Source organism: Chrysoperla carnea, chromosome X (genome assembly GCF_905475395.1).
Source record: "Chrysoperla carnea chromosome X, inChrCarn1.1, whole genome shotgun sequence".
Lineage (NCBI taxonomy): Eukaryota > Metazoa > Arthropoda > Insecta > Neuroptera > Chrysopidae > Chrysoperla > Chrysoperla carnea.
The window spans coordinates 33,714,305-33,738,252 of NC_058342.1; the positions used below are offsets into that span (position 1 = coordinate 33,714,305).

General features: G+C 30.9%; 1 protein-coding gene across 1 annotated transcript; it reads left to right on the top strand.

Moving 5' to 3' along the window:
* Positions 1 to 10,943: 10,943 nt before the first annotated feature.
* LOC123302726 (nipped-B-like protein) lies at positions 10,944 to 20,918 on the top strand. Its single transcript, XM_044885791.1, has 10 exons — positions 10,944 to 11,266; positions 15,598 to 15,794; positions 15,864 to 15,995; positions 16,331 to 17,455; positions 17,531 to 17,735; positions 17,854 to 17,970; positions 18,039 to 18,211; positions 18,271 to 18,462; positions 18,956 to 19,219; positions 20,017 to 20,918. Exons 1-10 carry the CDS (start codon positions 11,185 to 11,187, stop codon positions 20,389 to 20,391), a joined length of 2,862 nt encoding a protein of 953 aa, XP_044741726.1. The 5' UTR covers positions 10,944 to 11,184; the 3' UTR covers positions 20,392 to 20,918.
* Positions 20,919 to 23,948: the final 3,030 nt, after the last annotated feature.

Here is a 23,948-nt window from a genome sequence, read left to right on the forward strand (position 1 = left end):
ATATAACAACTCGGCTATGTATGGTATACATAGAACAGTAAAAAAAATTATCTTATTAACTTCAAAATAGTTCGTGTAACCCTCAAGAGATACGCTAGTGTCGCTCATTTTCATTTCCTTAATATGATTGAATCGTCTATGTACATTACTGTAAACTGTAAACTAAAACTAAAATTCGCAGATTTAAAAAAAAATCCATTCTTTTTGATAAAATGCTAAAGCATAAAATTTCATAGACATCTGAAAATAACAGGCATCACAAAATAGTCCCAAATTATTTGTTACGCTGTAAATGATCGAACTCGAACATTGAACAATAAAAAATGTCGTTATTTTCAGATGCAAAACGTTCTTTGATTTTGATAAATATTTTTATTGGATACAAAACTGACTTTAATACTATTTACATCTGTGATGATGCATATAAAACTAATTGGTTTCTCACCAAAAAAAAAAATAGGCTATAGGCTAGTAATTATTTTATTAGATTTTAAGGAAACTCAAACAAACCGTACGATTACGATTTACACACATTATGATCTAAAAAAAAGTGTTAAACTTACAAAAATCAAAAAGTAAATTACTTGAGTTCATTTTATGAAGACACCAAAAATTTCACTATTGCTATTAATGGTAAAAGTTTTAAAATACTAGCTAAATCATTTTGGCAAACTTGATTCGAAATATAATCCCTTCCCCTCCACCCTCCCTCATAAGATTTTTGTTTTTTCATGTTTTTGAAAAAATAGGATATTGGAAGATCGAAGGGGAGATGCCACTATCAAAAATATTTCCTCAACTTTAAAGCAATTCACATATAAATTAGAAAGGAAGAATAGGTTAGTACAGTAGCAGATGCGCAGAATAAACTTAGTGCACGATGCACAAGAATTATCTATCTCACTTTGTCGGCACACCTTCCATTTATAAGAGCTGGCCATATAGGAGTATTACATATATGGTTCTGCCTAGTACACATACCGAATTTCAGCTCATTTTTAAATGAGGGGGGGGGGGGCAGTGATAACAGATACACCAGTGAGTCTTCATAAAAAACTAAAGTAATTATATAATAAATTTTGTGATTTTTTTAAGTTTCACTTTGTACAAAAAAAAAAACTAACGAAAATAAAATTATTGTAGATATTATTCTCAGAGCTACTTAAGCTACCAAATAGTACTCGCGTTTCTTATTATATTGGTGAGATAACCTCAAAAAAATTCAATATTAAGTCAATTTAAAAAAAAAAAAAGAGTAGATTAAAAAAAAATGTTTTCTAATTCAAATTTAGCTACACCGATTTTCTTTCCCAAAATCTGTGTATCGAAGATTTGAATTCCAAAGAAGTTTTCTTGACATAAAAAAAATTATTTGTGTTCTAACGTTTCTTCTTTCTTTCTTTTCGTTTTTCTTCTTCATTTACAAGAATGTTGTATCATATTTAATTTATTTATTTTTGTATATTTTGAAATAATTAATTGCACAAATTAGATTCTTAATTAATATTTATTAATTAATTAAAAACGTGTTTTTCTTGTGACTTGTTTTTTTTAACAATAAAAAAAAAAAATGTTGTATTGTTTTTTTAGTAAAATTGTAAGGACTGTTTTGTTAAAAGAAACACAAAAATTGTAAATTGTATACAAATTTGGATGTTTTTTTTTTGAATGTACAGAAATCCAAGTCGACAAACTCCATAAATTGTATGGTTTAAATATCCGCGGGTCCACCGCCTAGTCTCTCAGCCACTTGTGTTCAGTAGTTGTTGAATATTTTTTCGTTTCTTTCTACTTGATTAATTACAGGACACTGGGCCTGGGCCTGGCAATGTATCACGACTACTGCAGGAACTGTCACAGTGGTGAGGACGAGGAGACAATGTCTCATCTTCTCTGTCACTGCTCAGCTCTTGTCATGAATAGATGAATTTACTTGAGCCAGCCTCTCTTTGACGACCTCTCCGACCTAAAGTCCGTCGACATCAAGGCTTCGTAAACAGTTTCAAAAGGTTCATGGAGTACTGGCCGGGGATAGGCCAACCCTTTTTCGGTATCACAACGGACCCTATGGTCTAAGTGTGTCCCACCCCAAGACGGCCATTCTAACCTAACCTACTTGATTAAAAGAAAAACGTAATGTGCGTGAATCCACCAGGTGTACAGTCTCACCTACATATGTGTTAATGTATTAATATAGCAAAAGCTATTAAAAATATCATGTATGGAGGGAAGACTTGACTTTTATAAAGTAGACAGTAAAAATATACATAAGGTTTCAAAATTAAAAAAATATGAACAGAATATAACTCTTCTGTCCTTTTCTAATGATGACACTATTGTAAAGACAAAGATAGAAGTTACTTAAGCCTAAACTATTCGTTGTTTTAGCTTTGCCAAATATAGCAGAATTATAAAAATATGAACAATAGTGAATTTTTTAGTGTACTTACAATTTCGTCTTTTCAGCTGACGAATGTCGAACGTATGCAATGATTTCCTATCTCTGTCTAGTAATATATTTACAACAAAGATAGGGAATTATTACAGAGAATTGAGTAGACTAGAAAAGCTAGAATATAAATAACTGAAGGGAAATTATTTTTGAGATTAGATTGAGATGAGAGGGATAATAATTTATCCCACAATCTTGTATTCTCCATTCGAAAATGACATTCGATGTCGACTTAGATTTCTAACCAGAAAAACGTCCTTTTATTATTTAGCCAAAGAATATTTAACGTACATAGATCAAAAAAATTGCAATCTTGTGAATAGTTCCATTCATTTTGGTTATAAAGTTCCTTGACTAAAATTGCTAGATGACTTCTCCAGAATAGAACTCTTTTGTTTGTTAAAAAAAAATCGTCTTCCTGTTTACTAAATAAGGTCTAGTGCACAGCAATGAAGGTCTCCATTCATTAGGAAAGGAACTAATTACGATTTGCTAATAATTTTGATCTATTTACAAGAATATTTTTTAGTTTTTAGTAGTGAAAATATCGAGTTTAAAAAAAAACAAACAGAAAATTAAAATTAAAGCACAGTTTAAAAACAAACTTAGAACTCAAACATAGCATATGAAACAAATAGTTAGAAAACGGCGCGCGCGCATTCGTGCATTATATTTATTATCCAAAAATAACAATATTTTGTTTAAAAAACATGAGCAAAAATAAATTTAAAAATCAATTGCATGTTATTTAAATTCTAGGCTTAAAAAATAAAAAAATAATATAAAAAAAAAAAAACAAGCAATGCCATCTATTTTTTAAGAATGCAATTCATTTTTAATATTCAAAATATTTAATGAAAGACATCAAAACATATTCACAAGTATTTGCTCAATATTTTTTACATATTTAAAATAACCTTTATAAACAAGCCGAAACCTTAAATAATGAGACGCAAAAAATGTATAATGGATGCTTTACTTTTAGTTATTCAATTTCGATAGGGCTAGTTCTACAATACGTTATACGTCATAATCACATTCGCGTCAAAAAGAAACCCCCAACATCTGTGGTGCCACCTAGTGAATAATATATGCACTTTATGTATATAAACGTATATATACCATAAGATAACATGTCACTTTTATGTCACCTAATTTATAATTTTCAGGAATGAATTTGTACGTTTCTTTGTCTATTGAACCTGCATAATGAAGTAATCACATTAAATGACAGCTTATAACGACATATTTACGAAATGCGTCGTTTTGATCCAAGAAACACATCTCATGTGCCCTCCTTGAGAACAACTTGGCACCCGAAGACGACACGTTTTCGGACAAGAGGTGCTAAAACGTGGAATTAATGTGGGCAACAGTCATATCTGTCAACGGTGACAAATTCAAAGCTTTCTTAATCATTACAATACAATTTTCAACTTGTGCTATAAACAGTATGCATGATATTCCCTTCCATGATTCCCTTTCTCTTTCACTTGAGGGGCTGGTTGATAATCCTGCCTTTCTGGAATGGTTCTTGAGTTTCGATAGACTATCTCGTTGAAATTTCATTAGTATTTACATTTTTTGGGAATTTAGTGAAAAAATCATTCCGAACGAATACTATATTCGATGTGAGTCGACAAATTGACGTCAAGTTGACGTTCACGGATATTGTACATGCTTTGACGTCAAGTTGACGCAAATTTGACAGCTAATTTAAAAGTGACATGTTTCGATGTGGTAACGTGTCATAATTTTTAGAGAATAAGTTATTTTAGATAAAGGGGAAGGTGGGGGCATACTTATATGACATATAACGTATATATTAGGACGTATTAAAAAATATATACATATTTTAAAAATATTTATTAAAAAAGTTTTTTGTTGACCAAAATGATATTATAATAAAAAAAAAAATTAAAATATAAACACAAAAATAACTATTTTTTAATAAAAAGAATTATCTTTGTAAAAGATAATTTGAATTTTAGTTGCGTAGTATTTAGTGAGGTGCTGTGTTCAGTATTTATATATATATTAATATTATTATTATTATTATTAATTATTAATTATGAATTATTATTGTTATGAAATAATTATTATACTTAAAACAAACAAAAAAAAAATTTAATATTAACAAGTATTTTACTTTTTAAAAAAAGTAATTTAAAAAATAATACCAATATTATTTACTTAAAAATACTCTTTCTATAACACCAACAAAGATATAATATATATTAAATAAATAAAAAAAAATTACATTTTGCTACAAACGAAAATACCAATGGAAAAAAATTTACTTTAGAAAAACAAAAATAGCATCTTATGCATCTATTCATGAGCGTTAGCAACAGTCAAATTCAATAATACACAACTAAAAAAAACAACTATCCGATATTTGTGTGATTTTTTGATCATTTAGAAATTTGTATCCATTCATCTACGAATTCCGTCAGAGCGTGGGCAAAAATCATTTGAAGATACTTAATGGCCATTGTTAACTCAATAAGATAAAAAAAGCATTCTCACAGAGAACGATCTCTGCAAAATTTTGTCATGAAGAGAAGGAAACTGGAATACCTACACATTCTCTATGAATGAGAAAGCACATTTGTAGAAACCTAATCTTTGTTCCAAATGATTAGAAGTACATCAGCCAATTAAATAGAAACTACTTTTTTGCTTGATTTGTGGAAAATCCTTTATTTTTAAAGAATTTCATGTTTGCCTTACTTCGTTTTGCATATTTCCTCAAAAAAAAAACCTAAAAAGTACAGGAAGAAATATTTTTGGAATATTTTTCGATTGAAGAACCTCCCCGAAAAAAGATTTGAATTATGAATGGTCAAATTTTCATGCAAATTTCATCAATTTAAACGTCTCACAGTTTACATATTGAATTTCGTTTATTATTTTTTTGACATAGTTTTTAGATAGCCGCATTCAGAATTACCAATGTTCATAGAAATCGTCCGAGTTAAAAAAAACAAAACTATTTTTGGAATTCGATTATACAACGAAATTGGACAAAAAAAAGGTTAAGTCTGAATGCAGCCATTCTTGTATAAATCTTTGCAACTAATTTCACATCGCTCTATAAGTGAAATTAAATAAGTAAACGAGTGAACGCAACCTAAAACTTAAAACTATTTCTCTTATTCATAAAACTAAATATCTACACCCATTTAATATAAAAATTATTATTAAACCAAAAAAAATATAAAAACAAAAAAAAAAATACAAATTTACCCAATCTTTACAGGGGTAGAAATGTCGTGATCAATTTTTAAAGGAAGCAATAAGTATTTATTATAATAATATTTTCGAAAAACTATTTCAGTTAAAAAAAAATTGTTGGTTCCATTCATTTTAAAAAAACACTTCACAAAATAAAAAACGCAACAGTTTTTTGCTTCGTTAAAAATATATAATATTTGCAGGTATGTAATTTTTTTATCCTTGGTTCGTTTTTGACCAAAAAGGGTATATAACACTTGTTATTCTATATTTTTGGCTCAACTATGACATATAAAATGGAGTGCGTTCTCAATCTACAATCATGGCATATAAAATGGAGTGCGCTCTCAATCTAGCTGTCAAATGAAGTTAATGAAAAAGGGGCCCAAGGTCCTTTGGTAAAGGGTCTCCAAAAGATCAAAAGGCGATCCTGATTGTAATAAGAACGCTTTTCAAGTCTGGAATAATAGAATTCAACAATATTTTGGGATCTTAAAAATGAGCCCTGATGAATCCCAAAGGATAAAAAAGCCTGCCTTCAAATATTGTGTATTCTTAACGAAAAAAAAAGTGCGGTGGTATTTTCTTTTATTAAGTGTCTTTGGACGGTTTTGTGAAACCTTACATATTTAAAATGTTCTTTAAAAATATGAATCCTAAAATGATGTCAATTCAAATTTTTCCTCGCTTTTTGTTCGATTCATATTTTAAAAAGAACTTTTAAATGTAAACATGAAAATTATGATTTTTTATTTCAAATTGTTGCGCTGTGTCGAAAAACAAACGCATTTTCAAAATTAGACACAAATATATATTAGATATAAGAAAAACTATTAAGTCTGAATACTTTTACACGATTATTAAAAAAAAAAAAGAATAAATTTTCAATGCGTTTGTACGAAAAACAATAAAGTGAGATATAGAAAATGCTAACAAAATGATTTTTCATGGTTGTTAAAAAAAAAAATTGTTAACTATTTTCTTAATATTTTCTTATCTCATACATTGAAAAGGCGTTTAGTGTCAGGCTCTAGGCGGTGTTTAGTATGCAAAAAACAATGAGCTAATTTTCCCTAATTAGGACCAACTTTTTAACAGAATGAAATAAAATTTTTAGTAGATGTTAAGAATATTCGTCTCCTTGAGAATTGTAGCCCACAGATACATAATATTTAACGGAAATGTCTGTTTACAATCTTGTAAACCATACGCACATACCATCCACATTTAAAAGAGTACAGCACATAATAAAGTAGACATCTTTTGCCTTTTTATTCAATGAAAAAATCAACTGAGTTGTTGAAGTAATTTTCTTTTAATATTAAAAAATTTAAGATAATTAGAGCTATGAAAGAGAGGCTCTTGTCAGGGGCTACTTTATTTAGATCCTATGAAATAGAACGCCTCAAACGAAGGGGCTACGTAACAGCATTATTCTAACTGTCTACGGGCATCAAATTCCAAAATCGGATAATAGGAAAAAACGTGTTTATAGATAGGTGAAGAAATTATTCTAGAAGTGGTTGGCAGGGGAAATAAGTTTGAAATTTTAAGGTTATAACTTGAAAATTTCTTTAGAGAACTTAATAGAGAAAATATGCTCCTCAATTGTTTCACACTCAACAGCATCTAGTACCTACACTAGTTAGTAATTTTCAAAATGACAATATTTTCAAAATAATTATTAAAAAAATAATACGCCTGGTATATGGTATTTATTAATTATAGTGTTCGACTCTCATTTACGACAGATGTCTTTGTATTTTCAAAAAAAAAAAAAAAAAAAAAATTGTTAAGATATTAAAAATATGAACAACGAATTTTTTGTGATGTCAAAAAAAAAAATAATATACTCTAGTTTTGAAAAATTTACATGATAGAGACAATTAGTCTAAGAGTCTAAAAATTGCCAAATTGTTACGAGTTTTAAATAACATAGTTTATAAAAAAAATTTTTGAAAAAGTAGTTTTAAAAAAAAAAAAAACAAAAAAATGATGATACACAATTTTGAAAAAAAAGTCACCTATGAGAAAATATTTCAAACATTTTTTTGGTTTATTTTTACTGAGCAAATTTCTACTTGTTTATTTACACGATGTCTAATTTTAATTTTTGGATTGAAATGATTCGATTTGAAAAAAATGTTTCATACGAAAGTTGTTGAATTTTGAAGAAAGCATGAAAGTTATAGTTAATATTTTCAACTTGTCACTACCACTCCTAAACCTTTAGTGAAAAACAGAAAATGGGTATCGGAAATCTGAGAGGATCATGTCTCCAAAATTTGGAGAGGTGATTTGTTAATAATAATTTAGGAGCATCCCAAAAAACATAGACTTCTATGGTCTAACATTGAACACGAGACAAGACAGACTATTTCAATTCTCAGATATCTCGGAATCGCTCTAAACGCAAAAGAACATAACTGTCCAATCAAATAACTTCCATCTAAATCCAACAACTTTAGTATGCAACATTTCTTTAAAAGATATTTTTAAATGCAAAAATTAAAAATTCGGACACTGTGTATATAAAGCCTTATTTATACTACTCTGCTTATATATAGGGATCCTATACTCATAAAATATTAAATAATCATATTGACTTTTTTTTGGAAAAAAAAAATATGTTGCTAAGCCCATGATAATTTTTCAATAATTATCATACCAAAAAATATTTATAAAAAGAATATTGCGTATAGCACAGGTTGCCTTATAAAAAGTGTAAAGTGTTTTTACACAAAAATATTAGCGTATAAAATTAATACAAAAAATAAAAAAAATAATAAAAATAAAAATTGTACTATATATATGATATTGATACTAGTTTTGTTAGAATACAAAAAAAAAAAAACAAATATTAATAATAATGAAACGAAGCATTATTTGAACTGATCAAATTGGTAATAAAAAAAAATCGATGATATGTCCATTTTGTAAAAACATTTCGAAAAATCACGACATTTATTGAAAATAAAAAATATTCCAAATAAATTTGTATGTCTTATTCTTTTCATACCCTATCAGAGAACAAAGACAATTTATATAGAACTCAAGGCGGATTTATGTTATTAAAACGGACTTTGTATGTTTTTACCCTTTCGTCCTGTACTTTTAGTTTATGCACTTGTATTGACATAGAACAGTATTTATGAAGTTTTTCCCATTACTTTTAGCTCCATCGACTACGGCTTTAGTATGAGAAGTTATTTTCTAGACCAAACAATAACTTGGAAGCAGGAATAGAGAATTCAGTAATTTGGAAATGTTTCTCAGAGTTAAATCCCTTTTTAAATTAAATCCGACTCAGTTTCTCACGAGTTATAAATGTTTACATTTTATATATTTTGTTGGAATGCTTCATAATTTTTTGCAAGTTTCTTTACCCATTCACCCTGTATTTTTAGAATTTCAGTATCAAATTACAAAAAATGTTATAACTCCTATCTTCCATTCGATTCTGATTAAAATGTACATCATTTTCAATGATTTTCTCCTAAACTTCTTTATCATAACCAGGGTCGGATTTTGAATCCGACAGAAGCAAAATTTTTTAGCCGAAAGATTCCATGGTGTGGTCCAGGCACTAATCTCTATATAACAGGATAGAGGATCCCATATACTGAAATTGGTCTGAATTTGAGATATATAAGTGAGATACATAGACATAGACTAGCGCCACCAAATGAGTGGCTAGAATTAAAAAAAATAAAATATATAGCATGTGTTGAATGAATGGTTTTATTTAGTTCCCAACCATTCATTCTGAGGCGTTGGGGATGCTTCAATACAATCAATATAAAGATAGGAAGATTTTTATATTTTTACGCCATATAGATCCTTTATCTAGTTTTATCGAGATCAGTGTTGTCACTGTCAGGGGATTTTTATATCACATTCAAATTTCCCCCCGCGATGCTCATCAGTTTTTTACTTTCTGTCAATTTTGAGGTTATGTTTCAAGAAACATCCGTTTCTGCTATAGTAGCCGCCAAAGTGTTACTTTCAAATCGTCTTGTTGATTCCAAATTGAATAAAAAACGCTTGCCGAATCTGATACTTCGCGGTATGAATTTTAATAATATTAATGACTTATTTTTGGGAACAAGAAATCGGGCAGAATTTGTTTAACATAAAATTGCAAAGCGATTGTAAATGAGCAAATTTTTAAAATGGATTATGCAAATCGTCTAGCGTAAGTTTATATTTTGAGCTTATATTTAAAATTATCATAGTTTTAGGAAATTGCACTTTTCAATTATTTTTTGTTTAATTCTGGCGAAAGCAAATTATTTTTTACTAATAACACCCATATTGATTTAAGTTCTATGCGGATACGATCTACCAGTACTTGCCGATTGTTTTTAAATAGAAAAATCGTAAATCTTCCCTTTTGCAATGCTAATAAAAATCCTTAACTGTCGAATATTTTTAGCATGCAATAACCACTGTAATGGCTACAACGCAAACAATAAATCTAAAACAATAATAGATTTCGTTTGAAATTTTGATAAGCACTAGTCAGGTGCATCGAATATTGTCCATGTCCAATATAAAAAAAAGTTGTGCTATGAACACTCCACAAAGCCTCTATATACATACAAACGAATAGCATTCGGAATTAACCCAAAAAATTCAAAAATCGAGTTCATTTCACGATTGGACGAGTACTTTTTGAGAAAAACGATATTGCGGACCGATTGCCGGCATTATCTCGAAAAATATTATCCCAATCGTTAAATGAAACCGATTTTTGTATTTTTTGGGTCAAAGTACCTTATGTACAGAAATTGGAATCGAATCGAAATTGGAGACAGTAAATTTTTATCGATTTTTTGAAGTTTTCTTAAGGGTAACGATATTAAGGACCGATTGCCGGCATTATCTCGAAAAATATTCGCCCAATCGTTAAATGAAACCGATTTCTGTATTTTTTGGGTCAAAGTACCTTATGTAGGTACAGAAATTGGAGACAGTAAATTTTTATCGACTGATCGAGTATTTTTTGAGAGAAATTAACCGACTTAAGATATTTCCTCGACTCACATACAGAAAATGGCTGTTCATTTAAAATCGATTTTTCATATGAAAAGTATTATGTACCTCTATATGGAAGTAAAAATCGATTCGATAATTGTATATTATCGTCGAACAGCAATTTTTGATCGCGATATGAAGAAGTATTAACGCAACAGAGAAAACAGTCCGTCCACGCCTACGAATTTCAATAGATCTACGATTTAGCCTCAACTTAACGATTGTAAAATTTTAGTCGATAGTGATTGTAGGTATATGGTTGTATGTGAATCAGTTTAAGTTGAGCGTTGAGCCAAGATTGTAGTGTCATTTGCAGTCCACTCAGGTGGCAATGCGAGGCGCACCGGACATTCAAAGTGCCAATTGTTGTTTCTAGTTTAACTAAAAAAGAAAATTTTTTTTTTTTTTAATTTTTTAAAAATCGTGTGAATTTTTTTTAAACCGAAAAACAAAAAAACATGGCGTTTACGCCATACAAATTTTTTGCACTATGTGCTATTTTCATACTGATTTGTGGATTTACAGCTACAAAAACTGAAAGTAAGTAAGAATTTTTTTCATTTCAATTGTTGAAAATAAAAAAAAGAATTTTTTTGGCAAATGATCAAAAATGAAATTATATAATTTTGTGATATTAAATAATTTTGGTGTAATTAATTGCACAGCATTCGGTGCGGTGTTGCGGCGGCGATTGCGTTTAAAAAAAGAGTATTATCTAGCTTAAATTAAATTTTTTTTTATAAAAATAATGAATGTTCTATGACATTAGTTTAAAGTTTGTGGTATCCACGAAAGTGCTTGTTACGAAGGTTGCAATATAGCTGTTCTAATTTAAGATCATACTAATACATATAGAATACAAATACAGGCAGTGTTGCCAGATCTCCCGTTAAAACGATAGATCTATCGTGTTTTGATTAGGTCTCCCTAATCTTAAAATCTACTCTTTTTTTATTATTTCTCTCATCATACTCTTTTTTCCCCCATAATCTACCGTTTTGGAATATTTAGTTCGCGCAATTTATAATAATGAAAAATCATGCTAAGCCACTACCTTTCACAATCTCGGCGGGTATTTTGAATTTAATTTTAAACAATTTTTGTAATTTTATAGCATTTATAGAGTAAAATTACAGAGTCTACCGTATTTTTTTCGAATCTATCGTTCTTTTTGTTCGAAGTGGTTTGGCAACACTGAACACAGGAGAGTTTTCTAACAGGGTCGACAAAAATAACATATTTTAAATTATTCAGAAACAAAACATCTTTTTTTTTCGAATATATTTTGCTAATTTTTTTGGGGTGCTAATTATAAATATCGGCGCCAATTTTTTATTTATTTATTCTAAAAATAAATATAAATTGAATTATAAAAAAAAAGAACAGATCCAAGACTTAATTACTAGTATGTAATCAAAATACATATTGATATTTGCGGAATTTAGCTATATCATTTTTGGATGGATTAGAGATGGTTTTTCGTGGATGCCAAACAGTTACTTAAATAGATGACAAATTTTAACACAAAATCTTTGGGTGTTTTTCCAACGAAGGCCAGAAATATATATATGGATCTTTTTAAGATTTTGTATTGTAAGAGGTCGTTTTTGGGGACAATACAAAAGGCTCCTAAAGAATTGGAGCTTGACACAAAATGTTTATGAGATCTCTGCATGGTTTTCTAATGATTATTTCTAAAATTCTATGAAACTTTAACTCGGTGGCTCTTTTAAAATAATCATTTGGGATCCTATGTTTCAAATATTTATTTTAAGGCGAATTACTAAAATATTGGATACGGCCAGTAGAGATTGTACTTCCCCATAAATTTTTACCCAATTTCATGAGATAATTTTCGGATAAAAAGTTTGCGATTCATATAAATTGCAAATTTGTAAACATACTAGACTCATCTAATTTGGAAGCCAGTGCCCAAGAAAAAGTGGGTCTATTTGCCCACCTGCCCGATAACACGATTATCTGCAAGTCTAATTAGATGTTAGTTGACTTTGAGTTAGTTTTTAAGAAAAATCTTTTGTTTAAAACTTTTTATTTTTATTTCATTACACACAGGACATTAAAACAATTAATAATGTAGTTTTTGGGGGGAACAATACATTTTTTTTTTAATTTTAAACAAGGTAAGTCATATTAATAAATATATGTCATACCATTGGCCTATTTTCATAGAGAATATTTTGATAGTGTGACGGCAAATTTATAGTTTTGGTGCCCATAACCTACTTTAAATTTTAAGGATATATTATATAGGCAATATCTTTTACATGTAATTTAATATTATTTGCGTCAGAATAGTTAAACATTTTTTCAATTTAAAATGTATAAAATTCATTTTTTAAAGTATTTTTCGTATTTTATAATGATACCGATTAGTCACTGTTCAATTAGTGACGTCAACACAGAAATAATATGTAACGTATATTTTTAAATTTTGTGAATTTATATTTAGAACAAAAATATATAAATATGACGCTTGTACAACATATTTCGCCATTAGTTCAATGGTTCATACAAGTGTTTTTTTTTTTTTTTTTTGCTCGTATTAAGAACATATGTTCAGAGCCGATTAAGTAATAATTACAGTGAAAATCGATTTTGAATTGTATATGTACATTTAAAATTGGCGCTTAATTTTTTAATATTTGCATATGTAGAGTAAATTTATTTTGAAATGAGACTGCATTCCTTATTTTGTATTTAACTATCTTAAATTGGGATCAAAGTAAAAAGTGTCCAGCTGAAATAGTTCTAGAATTGACCAGAATGGCGCTTCTGTAGCAAAAGGATGTTTGATGTGTTTGATTTCTCTACCCTAATCTTTTATTTTTTTATTACTTTTAGCACTTCTTTAAAAATATACACTTTTGCTACAGCAGCGTCATCTTTATTTAATGCTTTTCGACGGACACTGATACACTAAGATCCATCCATTTTAAAAATAAGAAAAAATTAAAAAAATCTTTTTGTTTTCACAGAACAAGTAAAATTTACAAAATTTAAAAAATCCCTCACAAATTTTTCGGCTACGGAACCCTAGACACGCATTTGAAACATATCTAAGAACACTCTCCATTAAAGTGTCTTTTTCCTCAAAGCCTCCAAATTGAGCCGATTTAGAAGATCATCGCCAATTTTAGTTTTTTCGCGTACGGAAAATCCTAGATTTGCACTTGAAACATTCTCCATTAAATTACCCTTCAAATTAAACCAAAAAAATCAAAATCGGTTCGTCCGTATAAGCGCTACGATGCCACAGACAGACAGACACACACACTTATGGCGGTCAAACTTATACCACCCCGTTTTTTTAATCAGTGGGTTAAAAAAGGGTGTAAAATAAATTCACTCAACTTCGAAAATGAAAAATTTTTCACAAAGACAAACGGGAAGTGGATCAATTGGGCCAATTAATCCATGGGCGTACAGAGGGGAGAGTAGACCAGGGCATCCACCCTGAACCTAAACTTAATACAATTTTTCACCAAAACTATCTGATTTGAAAACGGCAGAAAAAAAAACGAATTTTCGAAAAGAATTTTAACAAATAGACTACATAACTACTACATTTTTTAAATTTGTTTGTATGCGAGACATTGAATTTAATTTTGTTTTTTCAAGACGACAGTTTGGATTATTTTAGTATTCACGTCTTCATGCGAAACCAATTCGGTGAATTCCGTTCAATTAAATAATAGTACAATGTATTCAAAATTATTTCGATAAAATTTAGTAAATCAGTATTGACAATAAAATTTCGATTCATTTTATGTCAAAAATAATTTTAAAAACAATTTTTTTTTTGTGGGATGTTCAAATTTTTCTAGGGTATTAAAAAAAAAACTGAATTTTTATATTTTAAGAAAAGTCTGTTTGTCAATATATACTTTTTTTTAAATATGATTTAAAATTTCATTATGACACACTTGGCATTTTTCCAAAATTTTCATTACTCTTTTCATTTAAAAAGACATATTTTTAAATTAATTTTTATGTAAACTTAATAACAGTGTCGGATTTAAGATATCGAGAAAGAAACAATTGCATATAAGGTTTCATGTAGCAGAATTAACTCAAAATTTGAATTCGTTTTTTATTTGGCCATATTTAAGTTTATTACCATGGCCGAAAGGTCGGTCGTCAAAAGACAAGTTGGAACACCAAAAGGTCCGGTTATGAATGTACAGGAAGGCTTTATTTTTTAATGGATAAACAGGCCATTAGTGGGATGAGATTTGAGTATAGATCATATCTCGAAATGGTCAAATTTCGATTTTATGAAGAAAAATAATGTTTATCCGAAAAAAAGTATGATATAGGCAAGAAAAATCATATTTTTCTATTACTGGGAATGATAAAATAACGTTAGCAAGTTCCTAGTAAAATTATGCCTTGCATTGCGTATATCAAGTTAAGAAAATTTTTCTCCTCGATTTCAAAAAACTAGACTCCCAGTTTTTGCAAAAAATACCTGAATTAAAACATTATCAGAAACATGGGTGCATCGAGGGATTGAATCCCCTTCTCCAAGACGTGGATTTAGTTGACTAAGAATGTGTTTATGTCAAAATAAATACATACTTAGCCAACTCGTTTGCCACCCCACTTGGGCTACAAAGGTGGATACACACGTAGTCAGAAATATCTTCTTAACTTTCGCTCCTGGTATTTATTTATTAGAAAGACGTTGCCTCCAAAACTGGACCCATAAGAATCAAGAATTTTTATAAAATGCCAAGTAATTAACGAACGAACAAAAGGCCCAAAGTGGGCAGTGAAAGAATTTCAAAAAATTTTCTGAAGCCACGTTTGCACCATTATTTAAAAATTGTTTTTGTTTTTTTTAATTATAGGCATTGAAAATTTGGAATCCGAATGTCGACCATACGTGGAAAAGGCACTAAAAGATCAATTACAAAAAGGTGACCCAGCATTGCAACCTTCAGACAGTGCGGAAAGTCAGGAAGCCGGAGGAGATAGTGCAGAAACAACGACTGAAACTGATGATAAAAGTCAAGAAGATGGTCAACCCGAAGAGAAAGCAGCTTCAGTAAGAATTAGAACAAAATTTCCTAAGATATCACTTCATTAAATTATACTATAGTAAAATTGTTTTTAGTCGGAAAATGTAAGTGGAGGGGATGAAGCACAAGTCGAAACTGGTGGAAGTGCCGAAGTTGAAGGAGAATCTCAAAACTTGGAAACTGCAAGTGAAGATGTTTCAACAGAAAAATCGAGCGACATTAATTTGGTAAGTAATAAAGTATAGTCCATTTTGAAAAATTATTCTTAGATTTTCGACTTTCAAGATTCGATTTGCCCCGTGTGCTATCTGAGATTGCCCGAGTCTTTTAGATTGAAATTCTAATCTGACTAGGACCCCAATTTTCATCAGTTAATGAGAATCATGGACGTACCGAGAGGAGTCTAAGTCAAGGTAGCTGCCCACTATGTAAAAAATTTGCAATATGCCATCCTCTAGACGAAAAATTTCTGTTCCTCACTCTTTCTTCGAATCAAAGACTGCAGGATAAATCCATGATGATGATACCATCTAATGATAAATTACAAATTTCAATTTTACAGATTCAACCAGAAGATGAAATTGCTTCTGAGTCTGAAGAGCAAACTACGGATGCTCAACAATCAACCGAAATAAACGAAGACGATGTACAAGCCGATCAGGCACCCGAACCTGAATCGACTGAGGAACAAAATGTTGAAGATAAAACTTTGGAAGAAGCTCAATCAGTTGAGGTGAAAGAAGATGGAGAAACTGAACCACCAGAAAGTACCGAAGCTTCTAAAGAAGCTACAGATGATGCCGCGTCTGCTGAATCAGCTCAACAACAAGATGAACCATCTGAAGCTACCGAGGAAAAAGAATCTGCTGAGCAGAAAGACGAATCTGCTGAACAAAAAGATGAATCCGCTGAGCAAAAAGATGAATCTGCTGAACAAAAAGATGGATCCGCTGAACAAAAAGAAGAATCCGCTGAACAGAAAGATGAATCCGCTGAACAAAAAGAAGAATCCGCTGAACAGAAAGAAGAATCAGCTGAACAGAAAGACGAATCTACTGAACAGAAAGATGAATCAACTGAACAAAAAGATGAGTCAGCTGAACAGAAGGATGAATCTGCTGAACCGAAAGAAGAATCCGCTGAACAAAAAGAAGAATCTTCTGAACAAAAAGAAGAATCTGCTGAGCAAAAAGAAGAATCAGCTGAACCGAAAGACGAATCTACTGAACAGAAGGATGAATCTGCTGAACAAAAAGATGAATCTGTTGAACAAAAAGATGAATCTGCAGAACAAAAAGAGGATTCTGCTGATAGCGGAGAATCTAAATTAGACGAGAAGCCTGATAGCGGTGAATCAGCGGTAGAATCAGCAGAAAAACAAAGTGAAGATAGCAAAGAAGCTGAAGGCAGTGTAGAAGAAACTAAAGATGCTGAAAGTGCGGAAAAAACATCTGATGATAGTGGTGAAGCTCAAGACAAGAAAGATCAATCTACTGAAGGTGATACCAAAGAAGCAAGTGACAAACATGACGAAACTGAAGAAAAGAAGAGCGAAGAAGCAAAATCCGATGAAGAAAAAGCTGCAGAGAGTGATGAAGCTAGCGCTGAACAAATTGATGAGTTAGCTGGGGAAACAAATGCAACTGAAACTTCAGTTGAAGAGACTGATGAGGATGAATTAACAAAAGTCTGTAACATTTTGAACGAATTTTTTCGTCTATAATAACATTTCCGGTCTGATATTCGATTGTTTATGTTACAGGAATTTGTTATACCTGAAGTACGGCGACCAAGAGATCAGCTAATTGAATTACTCCACTTAGATGAAGAATCGACTGTAAATGAGCTTGCATTGGCTAAAGCTGCTGATACAACTTTAAGAGAATTAAAACGGCTGTACGATTCAGCTATAAAACCACTAGAAATTCTTTATAAATATCGTGATCTCAGTAACCGACATTTCGGAGGTAAATACCATTTTGTTTCGAACTTGAGCTCATCAGATTTTGGAATCGGATAATTGAACTAATTAAAAATAAAAAGTGAAGTTTTTCTAGATTAAAACTCAATTTGTATATTTTTTAGATCCCGAAATATTTTCCAAGCCATTAATTTTATTTATGGGTCCGTGGAGTGGTGGAAAATCTTCAATTATAAATTATCTCTTGGACAATGAATACAACGAAAACTCATTACGAACTGGTAATAAAAATTTTAGGAAATTTTTGAGAAGCTAAAAAGCATAACCAAACATTTCTGTTTAATTTTAGGTGCAGAACCATCCCCAGCTTACTTTAATATCGTAACTTGGGGCCCAGAACCAGAAATCTTAGATGGTACACAACTTGCAGCTGATTGGACTTTCTCTGGTCTACAAAAATTCGGACAAGGATTAGAAGATCGTTTACGTGGTTTAAAATTACCAAATAAACTTTTAGAGAAGGTAATTTTTTTGAAAAAATCTGTTCTTTTGATTTTTCTTTGATGAAAATTTTCGTTTAGGTGAACATTGTTGAAATTCCTGGAATTTTAGAAGTACGCAAACAAGTGTCACGTGTTTTCCCATTCAATGACGCTTGCCAGTGGTTTATTGATCGAGCTGATATCATTTTCTTAGTATATGATCCATCAAAATTGGATGTGGGTCCAGAAACTGAAGCAATATTGGATCAATTAAAAGGGCGCGAATATCAGGTAACAAAAAAGAAAACGAATCGTTAATTTAAGAAACCCGCAAGTCACATGTTCAATTTCTCAACTTTGTAATTGTCTCGAGAAATCCACGAGGGTCTCATCAAATTTTCAAACACTTAAGTTTGCTTAGAAAGACTCGGAAAACTGAAAAAATAAAAAAACGAATTTGAAGTTTTTTCGATCGATATCTCAAAAACGATGGACGATAGGTCAAAAATGTAAAGGACCTTAATTGTAGGTCGTAAGAAAAACAACAAAAAAGTATTGCTTAAAAATTTTCGTATCTCAATGGAGAACCGAGTTATTATGAAACAACTGAATTTAATCCTTTTTTCAAGATGGCGAAAAATCCACAAGGAAGTTTCGGTCGACAATTGGAAGTTAAGCTTTTCTAGGTCTAGGTTTTAGCTTGTTAAGTTCATACGCTTATGTACCCCGTTTTTTCCGACATAATGACTGGATTATACAATTAATTTGAATTTTTTTTTTTTAGACCCGTGTTATTCTCAATAAAGCAGATACCGTTAAACCTGAAGAATTATTACGAGTCCAGGGTGCTTTACTTTGGAATATTTCACCATTAATGTCATCAGCTCAACCACCCATTATTTACACCACTTCATTGTGGTCCACCCCATTCAATCCAGGTTCACCTGTAAAGCTTCTTCAAGCTCAAGAACGAGCATTCTTAAGGGATATACGTCAAGCAATTGATAAACGTGTTGAGAATAAAATTGCCAGTGCAAGACGATTTGCGGTAAGTTCTAACAATTATTACAAGCTTTTATTTAGTTTCACCTGCCCCGTCGTCTGTATGCAATCAAAATCTTGCAAGTCAAATTTAATCCACTTCCTGGTTTCCGATTAAGCTGAAAATTTGCATGCAAGCTTAGTTTGGATGACAGCGCATGGTAAGGTTGTGGCGTCCTGATTTTCCTATCGCTTCCGCCATATTTGATGTATATACATTTTTTTAGTCTTAAATTAAAAATTACTTTTTAAGGGACAATCTTTTATTGTACTAAAAAGTAGAAAATAATTTTATCTATGAGTCACTCATACTTGACTATTTGTAAAAGCTTGCGGCGTTTAATATCGAGAATGAATCGAAAAATAATTAGTTCCGATTCATTTTTGATATTTTAAATTGAGCGCCTCAATGAACGTGATACTTGTGCGCAAGCCTATTCGAGTATTTTTTGACGTTTAAAATAATAAATTACAAATCAAACCTAAATTAAAAAACTATAAATAGGTCCTTTGTCCAAGTTCATTGTTTCATTACCCAGCTTTTGAATGAAGATGCTTTCATAAGCGTCTAATTCGCAAGGATTGGGTACTGATTTCAGGAGCTTATGGTTTGATTTGTCAATTTTGTGGTCGTTTTCGATAACGTGAGCGGCTACACATGATTTTTCAATTCTTCCATATTTTAAATGGCCCATATGTTCTTTGAATCTTGTGATAATTTGTCTTCGAAAACGACCACAAAATTGACAAATCAAACCTAAAACTCCTTTATTTACTCGATTATTAAATGAATAATTATTCTAGGTACGTGTACGAAATCACGCAAAAATGGTGGACTGTTATTTAACAACATACTACAATCACAAAACATTCTTTGGAAATCGTAAACAAATCGCTGATGATATTATCGAAAATCCACAACAATATCACATCTACGAAGGATTATCTACGTTGAAGAACATCTCACGTTACGATCTACCAGATCCAGATTCATACAAAGATTTCTTCCGGCTCAATGCATTATACGATTTCCAACAACTCTCCGCGACATGCACATACTTTAAGGGATGTCCAATTAATCGACTAGATGTCTGTATTGCATACGATTTACCAGAATTAGTTGGCAAACATAAGAAATTAGTGGAACAATCATTAGGTAAAACTCAACTCAATAGTTGAGCGGGCACAAGCAAAGCCATGCCAAATGCATTCAACTGAACATTTAGCCAAAAAAACAAATAAATCCACATTTTTTTCATGACATATCTCAAAACATTTCGACATCTTTTTTTATTTTTTAATTTTGCTGTATATTTTTTTAGTTTTCAGCTTTTTTTATGGAGTTCACCCATAATCCTAATTTTATTCCTATTTATTTCAGTCACTATACGTACGTTTAGGATCAGTTTTAGGCTGAGCGCACATTGAATTCAAGCATCCATTCTTTTTATGAGAGTGATCATCTCTCGATCTATGAGGGATCAATCTCTCTCATTGTAGGGGTCATTCCATAAAAGCTCCAGTGACTTTATTAATTGCAGGATAATCGGAGAAATAGTGCAAATCAAAAAAATTCTTGCAGAACCTTTTTTTAAATTCGTTCAGTTAAATTTAATTGAAATCCTCGGTCGCACAGAGTCCTGATACCTCCAGAACTTGTTATGAGAGGACATTTATCCAAATTAGAAAACTTATAAGTGCAGTTTTCAAATCTTTAGCACATAGGTCAGTAATCCTTGAAGGAAAAATGGATTCGGTGAAGCTAGAAAACTTCCATAACTTCAAATTTCTGATCTCCTCCGGAAACATTTTATAAGTTCGATTCGTATTTGAACTTTCGAATATGAAGTGCGTAACTTATTTGGGAATTTTTTGCACTATCTCTCCAAATATTCTGTATACAGTATCGTCCAAAGAAAAGGGAACATTCCCAAACTTAAAAAAATCGTTTAAGTAGTGTTTTGCTTATGAGCATGCGCAAATTATATATCATGAGGTTTTTAAATGTTATCAAATTATATACAAATATTTTTTGTTTTTTGGATGACACGGTATGCAAGCCGCTCAATAATTTAAAAATCCAAAGGTGAAAGGTACTAAATAATATGGAGAGGCTTCTAAATATCTTACATCCAAAGTGGGTTCAGCCAAATTGTGCATATCCCTTTGATTAATACTTTAAAAAAAAAATCAAAATCCTATCATTAAAAAGACAATTGTTAATTTCGAGAGAGGGGGCGGAAGTTTTAAGTTATATTTTCATCGAAATGTCTACGATTTGTAGACATACATGCATACATATAAATTCCTTGGAGCTTGTTGATATCCCTTAATTTTCATTGAAGTTGCCTAATTTTTTAAGATAATTATCAAAACATACATTTTCACCCGCGTCTTTTCATGACATTTTTATTCACTTTAGGGTAACTTAAATTATTTGAGATTGTAAATGTTTTTCCGTTTTGTTTCACCATTTGATTTTCCAAAAAAAAAAAAAGAAAGAAAAATAATAAATATGTAGAGATTTTTTTCACAATCGCTCATAAATATGTGTGCAGTACGCATACGCAATGCGGATGCGTTGCTGTATGATATAAAATAAATAAATTTTCTCATAACACTCATTAATTACGCATAATTTATTTATTTATAATTTTATGATAAGCATTTGTTACTCAAATTATGACTGTACATTCGAGACGGATTTCTAACCAAAAAAAGGAATTCCCTTAAATTGTACAAATGATTGGATGGGTTTAGAGTAAGTGTTGAGCATTTTATGTGAAAATTATAGCTCGCTTTACCACTCATATTGAGTTTATTACAACGTCGTGTTGTCACTACGGTACTTCTTGATGTCATAGCGAATGCTCATCGCAGCCACTGCGTGCGTCGCGTCAGTACTCCAGTGTTACTCTGAACGCAGCCAATTTTTATTTAAAAAATCATCAAATGTTGTGTTCAAAAAAATCAAAATATAGTGTATTAAATAATTTAAAAAAACGATTGTTTAAATTGTGATAATAAAAAAAAAACAAAGATTATTGTTAAATATTGTTTTATTTTGCACCCATCCCCTTTTTTTCCCACTGCGCCCTGTAGGTAAGTATTCTGTGCCCCGCCCCAGTCTGCCTTAAACAAAATCAAAAGATTCTAACCCCCCCCCCCCCAAAAAAAAAAGATGAACCATTCTGAAATGTTCAAAAGTACTCTGTATATTACTCGAGTAAAAATCTGTCGCACAGCACCGATTTCGTTGCTCTTCAAGTTGCTTTCAACCACGGCCCGATCAAGCTAATTGGGCCGCGCTCCGGTAAAAATAATATCTGCCGCACTTTACCCTCATACCATATACAGGATGTTTTTTTTTTTTAAGTTGACATATGCTTGAAACTCGCTAAATTTAATCAAGGAAGATGCTTCGAACGAAAAATATTAGTTTCAAAGGGACACTTCTTATACGGGCATCGATTTAAGTTTTCAGGTTCAATAAAAATTCCCTCTGATTCATAACTGACAAACAATCGATCAACACAACACTTTACATTAGAAAGTTGTTCTTTATAAATATGCAAACATTTTTTTGTAAACCGAATAGTTTAGAGAGCAATTGATGGCAAAAATCTAGATTTGTGTGCGTTTATTAATTCAATTTGAACAAAAGTGGATTTTAAAGAAAAACAAACCACTTTTATTGGATTTATGGGAAAATGTAATTCGAAGAGTGCCTAGATTTCGCAGAAACAATTAGACGAAATAACAATTTTGGATAAAACTTTTCTGTCAGTTTTCTATCGATTACCAGTTATGGGGTAGAGTGAGCTAGAAAACCTAGTAGGTATCATGTATACCTACCTTTAGATGGGAAACCAAAAAGAAATATGATGAAAGAATGTGTGTGCTTTGTGGCGCAATAGCGAGTTTAGCCCATTGAATTGAAGACTGTAGACATGTGATGATTGGCTTTCGCATGTATACCTACCTTTAGATGGGAAACCAAAAAGAAATATGATGAAATAATGTGTGTGCTTTATGATGCGCTAGAGAGTGTAGCTCACAAAGCAGAGAGTAGAGGGTGCAACTTTAAAAATTTAAACGCAAACCTATATTAGCAGATTTCACGCAAAAATAGGGATATTTTATTCTTACCATTTTTTGCGATTCGCCATAGATGGCGCTGCAATCGGAGGAAGTAAAAAATAATTAAAAAATTATGTTCTCCGATTACAGCGCGAAATTTATTGTGAGCAATAATCTTAGTGAAAATTTTCTTTCCTTTTAACAACATTGACGTGAATTAATTCCTAGGTAAATGATTTAAAAGAATTTCTCTGGATGTGACAAATTTACGGTACATCTAAAATGGAACGTAATTACGGTATAGAAACTAATAAATAGATGGCAGTAAATTTATTTAAACAAAAATGATAACATGATAATAACATGAAAATAATAAATTAGGATATTTAGCTGTAGTAACAATTTTTGAATTTTATTGAAATTTTGACTATAAATGAAAAATATTTAACAGATATTAATCGTAAAAATAGGTCGGATGTTCATTTCTAATGTGTTTTTGTTTTTTATGTTCATTTTTAAATGGTTGGTAGCAAATCGGGCATGATAATTCCGGCACTGCATCATATTTAATAGCAAGCAAAGCAGTTTTTGTTGAGCTACCAACTTGACTACGGTGACGGTGACGTTTTTTTCTTTCAGTGGGTAATTGTTTGGGT